The sequence below is a fragment of the Geotrypetes seraphini genome, chromosome 4, assembly GCF_902459505.1.
Source record: "Geotrypetes seraphini chromosome 4, aGeoSer1.1, whole genome shotgun sequence".
NCBI classification, from domain to species: domain Eukaryota; kingdom Metazoa; phylum Chordata; class Amphibia; order Gymnophiona; family Dermophiidae; genus Geotrypetes; species Geotrypetes seraphini.
In genome coordinates, this window is record NC_047087.1 from 1,987,417 (window position 1) to 1,999,465 (window position 12,049).

Here is a 12,049-nt window from a genome sequence, read left to right on the forward strand (position 1 = left end):
TTTTTTCAGTGGGGGAGGGGGGTTGGTTTTCTTGAATTATCTTTTCTGATTTTGTTGTTAATGTTCCTTTTGAATAAAAGGTGTACGTGATTTCTTGCGATTATATATATCTAGAAAAGCTGCTTTCTTATCAGACATTGTTGTGTGATGCATGAGAGTTGGGCAGCTCCTCCCCTGGTACCAGTTGCCTCTTGTCAGTCTCTCTCTCAGTGAAAGGTCAAGGAAGCTTTAGCAAGTGTGAGCCGTTATTTATTTGTTCTAAGGTGTTTACTGAATGTTCAATTATATGTCTATTAACACACAGGAAAGCTTACAGTATGATTATAAGAACATGAAAATGATCCAATAGATGAAAATTTGTCAACATTTAAGTGTAATATTGGGTCCCTATGAATTCCCAAACATTGAAGTATAGTTCTGGCTCCTAAAATCTCAGACTCTTGTCCTTTCTGTCAGGCCCAGGTTCCACTGGATTCCAAACCAGCTAGAAAGCTTCTGCCACATTAGTTCCACAATCTCCTGCTCTTCGGATGCCTAATAGAAAAATGCAGCAAAACAATAACAGAGATTTAAAAAAGGCCAGATTTGCAGTTAGAAGTGATTGCTGATCTTTCATAAGTTCACCCCTACCACTACCTTGTAGCTCGATGTGCTGAATAGACTGCTAGGTACACGCTAATATACACAAATGTTTATAGTAAGGGTGAGAGGATGTTACAAGGAGCAATAAGTGTTGGAATGGCATTGTCAATTTTCCTTCCTTCTTTCCCTCCCCTGGGGCAGCGATGGTACAGTCAGTACAAGAGGGGAGGGAGGGAGGGAAAAGAAGAGATAACACAGTGGTGTGTAGGTGGGGGAAGGTAGGGAAGGAGAGACATTATGAATGCCATGGGCTGGTAGGGGCTATCCGCTCTTACCACATCCTCTGGCAACGCGTTTCAGAGCTTAACTATTCTCTGAGTGAAAAAAAATGTCCTCCTATTGGTTTTAAAAGTATTTCTCTGTAATTTCATAGCGTGTCCCCTAGTCTTTGTAATTTTTGACAGTGAAAAAAATCGATCCACTTGTACCCGTTCTACTCCACTTAGGATTTTGTAGACTTCAGTCATATCTCCCCTTAGCCGTCTCTTTTCCAAGCTATAGAGCCCTAACCATTTTAGTCTTTCCCCATACGAGAGAAATTCCATCCCCTTTACCATCTTGGTTGCTCTTTGAATCTTTTATTTATTAAAAATAATTATATGCTGCCTTTAAACAAAGCGGTTTCCATAAAAATTAACATACATAATTGCAGAATACAAGACAAAATTACAAATTAAAAAATTAGAGCTAAATTACAGTACCATAAAATATATTTTCTTTAATAATAACAGTTTATATACCGCAAGGCTCTAAAGTTCTATGCGGTTTACAATGGTTAAAAATACAACAAAATTGAATAAAACTAAAAAGTTAAAAGCCAGTAACTAAAAAACCCTAAAAAAATCTGATTATTCCATGATAAAATTTTACAAATCAGCTAGCTAAGTACTTCAAAAACAGATATGTTTTTAGATGTCTCCTAAATTCCCCATAAGTATCAGTAAGAAAAAGAAAAAAAAACAACCATTTGCACCCAATAAACAAACAATGCCCAGGCAATTAATAACAAAGGCACGTAAGAATCCACTTATTGACTCGAACAAACAGTCAAGACAGATGTTATATCTACCAGGAAATCTATTAATATGAAGGCTGAACAGCTCTACAAATAAGCATCCACAAATAGCTTGGTTTTCAACAGCTTTTTGAAACTAAAACTGTCAGTGCTTAATCTTAGATGTTCCGACAGCTTATTGCAAAATGACATTCCAGCTACTGAAAACATCTTACATTTTGTAGCTACATATCTCACACTTAGGGCTCCTTTTACAAAGGTGTGCTAGCGTTATTAGCGTACGCACAGGATTAGCGCACGCTAGCCGAAAAATACCGCCTGCTTAAAGGGAGGCGGTAGCGGCTAGTGCGTGCAGTATTTTAGTGTGCATTAAAACCACTAGCGCACTTTTGTAAAAGGAGCCATTCCTTAGCAACAGCAGCAGATGAATCCAGAGACCAATGGGATAGTATACATCTACCAGCAGGCAGAGATAGAGAAACTGATTAACAGGTGGTCCTATTGGCTGGTACTTCTCCTGTATCTTCAGTATGCTCTATCTCCCAGCAGGTGATGGTCACTTTTCAACTAGCTCCTGAATTTTAGCTGTGACTGGAAAATTATTTTCTCCTGTTGAGGTTTCTCTTCAGTGAGACAGGGGTGTCCGGCTGAACGGTGCCGGTTTTAGGGGTTAATCCTAGGCCCCCCCCCAGGTCCCTGCCTCACCCTCCCTCCATTGCTAGAGGGTCTGACTGGGTCTCGATTTTTTCTTCTTTCCCTTCTCTGTTTTAAAAAAAAAAAAAAGAGAGACCAAAGTTGCTACATTCTGCTCTGTTAGTGCTGCACAACCAGCTCTTACTGGCTTCAACCTGCCCTAACAATAAGCTTATGAGTATGTATGTGTTTTTTACTGTTGTTTGAACTTCAGGTTCTGTTTGGGAGTCTTAGTACTGTGGGTTCGGTCAACGTACGTTTAAGGAATGGATATTTTATTGAGGCTCAGTTTTATGACTATAAATCCGTTGAGGGAGCTGGGACTTTCTCGCCCTTTGCATGCACGCGCCTGGTTTCCTTGTTGGTTACAGCGCGGCAGTAGCGATGCGATGTCATGCTCGTACTTGTTCTCCTCGTTGGGTTTCAGTGCAGCAGTAGTAGTTCTGTTTATTCCGAGGCTCTCTTTCGTCGGTGTTTGTCGCGGCCATGTGCAGCTGATTGTGCAGGTGCCAATTTATAGCAGCACGCATGAGATGGGACATGTTTTTTCCGGCGCTGTGGGAAGCACCGCACCGTTCTTCTAGTTATTCCCCGAGTCTGATTTTCTTTCTATGCAGGCCACGTCAGGGTAAATTTTGCGGGGCTTGAATCCGACTATGTTTCTAGGAGCGTTGACGCAGCGGCCACATGTCGGCAAGAATCAGGCGCGCGCTTGGGTGTCTGGCGATGGCGGGAGAGCTGCAGCGTTCCGGTAGTTTATTTCCAGCTGACTTTGGTCAGGGTATGCTGCAGCTTCTCTCCTTTCTGGCTCAGACTAGTTGTACGTGTTTCACCAGCTTTGGGACAAGTTTGGGCAGATTTATATGTCTATGTGTGTGTTCCTGCTGTATTCACTTGAAGGAAGCTGCTAGTTTAATCGGACTCTGGGGTTAGCACTCAAGAGGATTACCAGAGAGACTCTGACCTGTGCTAGGTCATCCAGTCTTGGTTTGTCTCCGGACTGGGTCGACATACGGCAAATCACGGCACAGTGAGATCAGCAGTAAGATAGTGCCCTGTATTTTACATGGGTATCTCATTGTCTCTCTTGGGGTCCCTACAGATTGAGCCTTTGTTTGTTGGTAACTGTCCTTCTTATTTGGGCCTTTGTGCTGTACTGCATGTGTCTAGTAGTGGCATAGGATATAAATGCCTAAAGGTAGTACCAACAGTTTCCAAGTTCAGGCTTCTCTATTGGCATAATGACCCTTCGCATCTTCCTGCGGCCAGGACTCTCTTTCTCTATTTCTGAGGGGGCCTGGACTTCAGATTTCCATTCTTATGACGCTGGTTTCTCCTGTCGCCATTTTCTCATGGCACATGCTAGAAAGACCTCCCCGACCAGACAGAAAGGGCTGTAAAGCTCCTTCTAACCAGGAACCAGTTACCTATTCTATCAAACCCGCAGAGGAGCACGCACTATGTGGCTGTTAGCCTCATCCCTGAAGCTCTCATTAGCGATGTGAGCTTTGTTTGATACATGTTAGGATGCTGTTGTTTTCCACGGGGCGGTAGATGCAGCATCTTGATTGCATCTAGTACGTATTGTCGCAACCTGTGGGCTCCTGATCACCACAGCGAGCCGGGTTCACCGTGACCGTAACTGCTCCTAGCGCGTTCCCTCCAACTAGGGAATCCTTCAGGCTATCTAGGCAAACGCCTAGGGTAAAAACCATAGGTCAAATGTCCACAGTGAAGACAGGCAAGGAAATCACACACACTCAACAGGTTAAAAAATAAAGATGTACTTTTATTTCTGACCTTGGATCAGAAGGTTCTGGTATTTATCAGAAAGTTGTAACATTCTATAGTACATTCGTTCAGAACTCAAAGTATGCAAAACAAGGCCACTCTGGCCACACTGGCTTTCCCAGCACTAGAATGAATGAGCTATCAAAAATCAGGAAAAAAAAAAGAAACCACAAAATCGGAATTATGGCTGGACTTCAGTCTCAGTAACATAGTCCTCTTCACCAGCCTTTCAAGGATAGTGGTAAGTTTAGTACTGTTCTTTTCAATGGTGTAGCAGTACAGAACAAAACACAAAGTTCATGACCAAGACTTTCCAAAACCACAAAGTATACTAACCAAACTGACACTCTGGTGCAGTCTGACTGCAGCTAGGGAATTATCCAAACTGAGCTCTCAGTAGCTGACGTTCCCTGCAGAGCCTTATAAGTGGTTAATTATTCTCCAGCTGTGTGGAGGGGAGGTAAGGAGCAGGGCTCCATAGTTAAATGGTTCAAGCAGTTTGGAGCAAAAAACAATATAACAAAAATGCTTCAGAGGTTAGTTTTCAAATTCAGAAAGTTCTGCTGTACACACATTAAGCTTAGTCTCAGGATTTCACCAAGCAAAAATAAACGGGTAAGAAACAGTAACAAAATTCTTCCCACCTCTCAGCTTGTGTCCATAATCTCTAACCTCTCACAAGGTTCACTGGTCAAACCAATATCCATCGGTTCACAAACTTCCAACTGGTTCCTAATGGTGGGTTCAGACTCTTCTGAAAGATCCACTATTTCACATTCTTCTCCCAACTCCTTAGCATTCAGCCTGGGAGAGAAATCTTGCTGCCTCTCTGGAACACGCTCCCAGTTCCTCTGCTCCTCCCCCTCTCTGGGTCTCAGCTGCCTTGTTTTAACAGCCTCCAATTTGCCCCTCCCTGCTCTGAAGAGGGAGATGGGAGAAAGCTCTCTCTGCAGCTGTGTCTGCCTATGTGACAGCTTCCTGCTATGACTCTGGCCTTCTGGGAGCTGTAATTTCCTAGCTCCTGAGTTCCTTTGCGATCTAATAGCAGGCTTGGGAGAGTAACCTGCAACTGGACTGAACTCTCCCTGGCAGTCAGTGTCTGGCTCAATGTCGGTACAAGGAAAGTCAGCGTTTTCATAATTGGCAGGGCCAACTTGGTCAGCTCTCCTGCATAGGAGTTTACTGCTCTTCCTATCTAACCCTGTGCCAAATCTAGAAAGAGAGCTAGATTTGTCACAGTATTCACTTTAAAGGACATACGTATTTCGCTCACGTTGCATGGAGTTAGTACTGTTTTCATGGTTCCAGTATACTCCTCTTTACATTGCGAAACTTGATTTTTCCTAGGAGAATTTCTTTCTTCTTACAGATCCTACAGTTCTCATCCTGCCATTTCCTGACCTTCTGCACTTCATTCTGAGGGGATCTTGACTTCTTCCAATGACTTTTCAGGCTTTCTCATGAGGGAGAAGACGCTATAATGTCAGGTCAAGGGGCTGTGAATATTTTTCAGGATGCTTGCAACTTTGCATCCTCCTCCATCCGGTTTGTTCTTGGAATCTCTATGTTTTGTGTTTTCCTTTTAAGTGTTACTGGTCCTCAGGGCAGTTCTTGTAGTTCTTCAGGAACTAAGGGACGTTGTTCCACTTACTGCATGGTGCCCATGGGCAAGCTGGATCCCATTCTGCTGAATTAGTTTCTCAGGGTTACACATTTCTGCAGAAAAACTGGGAGAATATTTACATTTTCACTATGGACTCCAAATCGGCACTAGGTTTGCTTGCCTCTTGGAGCAGCGCTTTCGGTTTTGGCACATGCCATTTCGCCTACCCAAGGCTTTACGAACATTTTAGAAAATGTGGGCAATGGTACCGTTTTGGCACTACCAGGCGTTTCACCTACTTTTTTCTTGACTGACTGCTTGATTCGGAGGTCTTCCAGTCGGGCCATTTGACTGACATGAAAAGAGTGGTTTCTTTTCCTCAGTTCTTTGGACGTGAATCTTCGAATTTGCACAGCGCTCTTTTCTCCTGTACTATTTATAGGTATATCAGGGCGATGTTTTTATTCATATAGGAGAGAAATATGTTTGTAGCTACATATCTCACACTTAGGGCTCCTTTTACAAAGATTTGCTAGCGTTTTTAGCGCGAACACAGGATTAGCGCACGCTAGCTGAAAAATACCGCCTGCTTAAAAGGAGGCGGTAGTGGCTAGTGCGTGCGGTATTTTAGCGTGCATTAAAACCACTAGCGCACCTTTGTAAAAGGAACCCTTAGTTCCATGGCACCTTCTGAATACAGTGCTCTGTTTGGTCTATAGACCTTCCAAAGGGATTGAAACCAGAAAGGGGCCGTTTGGTACAAAATCTGGTATCCCAAAGATAACACTTTATAATGAACCCATTGTTCAATAGGTAGCCAGTGGAGCCGTTTCAAGATTGGAGTAATGTGTGCTGTTCTAGAAATGCCACTAATGATGTTTTAGGATCTTTTGTATGTCATGATGATTCTGTTTTTATTTATTTATTTTTATTTATCATTTCAAATAATTACATACACAATTGTACAGGAAATACTGAATACATCTCTTCAATTCATCAAAAGATAAATGAATATGAAACAAAAAGAAGAAATATCTCTAAACATAGTCCACCTGTGGAGGGAGAAAAAGCTTCAAGAAACCACCTTGTGGGAATCAAGGATTTAACTAATATAATAAAGAGGAAAAATTACTTGAGCATACATCATTCCTGGCATTCCATGATCACATTTATACTGTTCCAGTCTGGACCACGGTAGGAAGCCCTTTAACTTCCAAAAAGAAACCCAATTGGGCAGGTTCAAAGAAAATATACTTATTCTCTTGACAGGAAATAAAACACTTACAAGGAAATCATAATTGAGAACTTGCCCCTAAAGAAATCACTCTTATACGGTATGTAAGAAATTCTTTCCTGCAAGATTGAGGCCATTTAGAAACATCTGGAAATATATTCACCTAAATAGGAGACCTGTTTCATTTTAAAGTATATCTTCAGTAACATTTCTTTATCTTGTAGAAACACCAGCGTGACTACCAATGTAGCACCTCTATCTCAGAAGATTCCAATAGTGCAGAAACATCTAACTCCATCTTCTCCCCTTGAGTATCCTCTGAAATCATTTTAAGTAGTAAATTTTTTGCACAAGGGGTAAATTAGAGTCTGGAACTTTCAATGCTGTTACCAAAATTTTTTTAAAGAGTTCTAGAGGAGACAAATATTTAGCAATAGGAAAATTTGAAAGTCTTAAATTTAAATTTCTTTGTTGATTCTCCAGATTTTCTATTTTCCTCATTAAAAGTATTTTATCAGTAGATTGTTTAACAAGCAAAGTCTTAGTTTCCTTTGTTGTTTTCTCCAATTTAGATAACTCTTCCTTCTGAAGTTGAACAGTTGTCTCCAAATGGGTTATCTTAGCAGATGAATTTAAAAGTATTAGTGACAAAGTTAGTATATACCGCATGTAGGTTTTCTATCGCGGTCCAAATTGAGTCCAGAGTCACCGCTGGTAGCTTCACAAGTGGCTTGAGGGGAGAAAAACAGCCGGTTGGATTATGGCTCCTTCCGTGGGACACAGCTCTCGGGTTCCCTCACTCTCACCACCACTCGGTCCCAGCGGAAAAGAACTCCCATCTTGCATGGCTCCAAAACGTGTGTCGATGACAACGTGCTGACATCTGGGTTAGCTGGACGTCCGGGACGCTCCTCTCCAGATCCTGTCTATGAGTCCTCCAAACTCGTCTGTCCTGTCTCAGCGTCTCCGGGCATAAGGGGAATATGTGGTCCACGCGGGCTCAGCGAAAGATCGCTGTCTAAGCTATGCACTTCCCCTGGCATAGCAGCAGAAATGCCCACAGAGGTTTGATGGACTGTGAATGCTGTTATCACAGTCTGTCGTGACGTTGTGGTTTCCAGAGCATCTGGAGGATTGCCCTTCGGCCTTTCCTGTCTCTTAGGCATAGTGCAGGTAATTCAAACTTGAGGTAAGAAGCAAAGTCCCTCAAAAGACGGGAGTTCTCCCAACTCGCGTCCTGCTTGAGCGCCATCTTGCTTGTTTTTAAATTATGCATGTAACTTTGTGAACTGTTTAGTTATAAACGATATAGAAATTTTAGAAATAAATAAATAGCTGCAGAGTTCATAAGAACCTGCAAGGCTTTCAACTTGACATTAGTTAAACCCCCCCAAAAAAGAGTTACAGTAATCTAATCTTGATAAAATCAAGCTTTGAACCACTGTTCTAAAGTCATATAGTGTCAAAAGGGGTTTTAGCCTGTATAACATACGTAATTGAGCATAACCTTTCTGAATTCACATTAGCAATATGTTTTCCCATAGTTAATGCAGAGTCTACAAAGATCCCCAATATGGTAATCTCCTTTTTCACCTTAATTTGTGTCCCCAGCACATCGATGCATTCAATCATATTCATCTCTGCATAATCTCCCACTATCAAATAGTTCAGTCTTGTCAACATTCATCCAATCACTTCCTGCATGCAATGGTTCAATCTGAACTCCAGCTGTTTCTTCACTCCAACAACTGGGGGGGGGGAAGAAAATATCATGAGATACGCCTATGTACCCCCCCCCGGAAGATCCCTGCTCACAGAAACTGCCCACAAACGATCCTACAGCCACTTCATTCCACACCTCTGGAACCAACTCCCCCCCAACTTAGACAACAGAACTCATTATTAACATTCCGCAAATCGGTAAAGACCCTCCTCTTCAACTAAAGATCTCCTCTGTCTTCTCCCCCCTTAGGCCCCACCCTCCACTCTCCTATCACCTTCCCGAACTTCCAGTATGACCCTCTCTTACTCTATCCACTAACAAATTGTACCTAAACGTTCATAACTTTCCTTAAACTAAACTACTGTATTTCCCCCTTCTCTCTTTCTGCATACTCTCCCTGTATTTAATTCTCTCCAAAAACTATAAATCCAATCCCTAAACCTGTTGTTCTACTTATATGTCTAGTTACTCCCCACTGTGTATGTTCATTTGTAAACCGTTCTGAGCTATTGGGAGGACGGGATAAAAATCTAAATAAATAAATAAATAAATTCTGCACTATATTTCTAGTTTATGGAAAAACTGATCTAACAATGACATAAAGGGCTCCTTTTACTAAGGTACACTAGCGTTTTTAGTGCACGCAGGAAATTACCACGCACTATGCTTCTAAAACTAATGCCAGCTCAATGCTGGCATTAAGGTCTAGTGTGCGCTATTCCATGCATTAAAGCCCTAGCGCACCTTAGTAAAAGGAGCCCAAAGATATTAAATAGGAGCGCTGACAGAGCGGTATTCCCCTTTAAATCATCATCTTTTCTGAAACTGTTTGTCCTCCTTTCACACAAAATGATCTTCCCGTAATACTGTACTCTTAACTCCCGAAGTCTTCAACTTGGAAAGCAACACTGAAAGATTGACAGTATCAAAAGCAAACAGTATGAATGATGACCATCCAAACCCGCCCTCAAAATATCTAGAACCGATATCAATTCTTCAGACTGAAAGGGACAGCGAATACGAGGGTGCATTCGGAGAAACTGAAGGGAGATAGGTTCAAAACAAATGCAAGGAATTTTTTTTCACCCAAAGGGTCGTGGACACTTGGAATGCGCTACCGGAGGACGTGATCAGGCAGAGTACGGTACAGGGATTCAAACAGGGATTGGACGGATTCCTGAGGGATAAAGGGATCATGGGATACTGAGGGAGGAGCTGGGATGTAACACAAGTATAGAAAGCTAATCAGGTAATGAGTATAGAAACCAAACCAGGTCGTGCATGTGCAAGACCGGAAGGTTAGGACTTCGATAGGAAGATAGGACTTAAATGAGAAACCAAGGTGGCAAGGGAGCCACTTCTGGTGATACAGACAGGTCGTGACCAGTCTGGGCCGCCGCGGGAGCGGACTGCCGGGCAGGATGGACCTATGGTCTGACCCGGCGGAGGCACTGCTTATGTTCTTATGTTCTTATGTTCAATAAAAGATCGACACTGTGTGACTTACGAAAGCCAAATTGAAAAGGGTCCAGGCATTCAAACTTTTCTAGTTGTTTGAGCACAAACTTTTCAATCACTTTCCCAAAAAAGGGAACCACCGAGGTGGGCCTATAGCTAGACATTAACGCTGTGCTAATGCTTTTTTTAATCAGTATAGGGGTAACTATCGCTTCCTTACAAATTTCAGGAGAAGTTCCACCAATTGAAGATTTATTAAAAACTGAGGTCACAAAAGCCACAATACCCTGAGCTACTGAACACAGTATATTCAAGTTACAAGGATCATGTATTGACCTTGTGGGATTTATCTTTGTAACAACTTCAGAAACTGCCTCTTCAACAGCCACATGAAATAACTCCCATGCTTCCCCTCTACTGACCATCAGTAGCAACTACTGTAACAAACTACCCCTTCATCTTGGTGGCTAAGTACTGCACATATTCTCCAACATCTGGATAACCATTAGTTCTAGAATCACTGCCACTATCAGTTAAATATTTTACTGTATGAAACAATTCCTTAGGCCTATTTAAATTATTCTTAATCCGTTCCTGAAAGAATTAATTTTGAGTATTTTCACAAAGAGACCTATATTCAGCCACTATATCTTTCTTGAGATAAGGAGACCAGAATTGAACGCAATACTCCAAATGAGGTCGCACCATGGAGCAATACAAAAACTGACAAATCCCCGGGTCCGGACAGAATCTATCCAAGGGTTCTGAAGGAATTAAAGGAGGAGATAGCGGAACTACTGCAGCAAATTTGCAACCTATCCCTGAAAACAGGAGTGATCCCGGAGGATTGGAAGATAGCCAATGTTACGCACATCTTTAAAAAGGGATCAAGAGGTGACCCGGGAAACTACAGACCGGTGAGTCTGACTCGGTTCTGGGGAAAATGGTGGAAGCACTGATAAAACAAAACATCGATGAACATTTTGAAAGAAACAAACTTCTGATAACCAGCCAACATGGTTTCTGCAGGGGGAGATTGTGCCTAACTAACTTATTGCACTTATTCGAAGGAATTAACAAACGGATGGACCAAGGAGACCCCAAAGATATCATATACCTAGATTTCCAAAAAGCCTTTCACAAAGTGCCTCATGAACGTCTACTCCGGAAACTGAAGAACCATGGGGTGGACGGAGACGTACACAGATGGATCAGAAACTGGTTGGCGGGTAGGAAACAGAGGGTAGGAGTGAAGGGCCACTACTCGGACTGGAGGAGGGTCACGAGTGGTGTTCCGCAGGGCTCGGTGCTCGGGCCGCTGCTATTTAATATATTCATAAATGATCTATAAACAGGGACGAAGTGCGAGATAATAAAATTTGCAGACGACACCAAACTATTTAGTGGAGCTCAGACTAAGGAGGACTGCTAAGAATTGCAAAGAGACTTGAACAAACTAGGATAATGGGCGACGAGATGGCAGATGAAGTTCAACGTTGAGAAATGTAAAGTATTGCATTTGGGAAGCAGAAACCTGAGGTACAACTATACGATGGGAGTGGGTAATGGTGGACATGACAATGAAGCCGACGGCACAGTGCGCAGCGGCCACTAAAAGAGCGAATAGAATGCTAGGTATAATCAAGAAGGGTATTACTACCAGAACGAAAGAAGTTATCCTGCCATTGTATCGGGCAATGGAGGCTTGGCAGAAGGGCTGCGAGGTAAAATAACATTATTTGCCAATGACGCCAAACTAAGCAATGTAGTGGGCAAAAGCACAACAGACATAAATTCAATGTCCGACAACATGATGCATGACCTACTCCTACTGGAGCGCTGGTCTAGGTCCTGGCAACTCAGCTTCAATACCAAAAAATGCAAAGTCAT

The 12,049-nt window shown here is 42.4% G+C and overlaps 1 protein-coding gene across 1 annotated transcript in view; it reads right to left on the minus strand.

Annotated features, from left to right (window-relative positions):
- Positions 1–432: 432 nt before the first annotated feature.
- PKD1L3 (polycystin 1 like 3, transient receptor potential channel interacting) overlaps positions 433–12,049 on the minus strand; it is a 192,975-nt gene continuing 181,358 nt past the window's right edge. The window contains exon 31 of the mRNA XM_033941262.1: positions 433–534. Coding sequence (XP_033797153.1) covers positions 433–534 — 102 coding nt within the window. The remainder of the gene's footprint in view (positions 535–12,049) is intronic.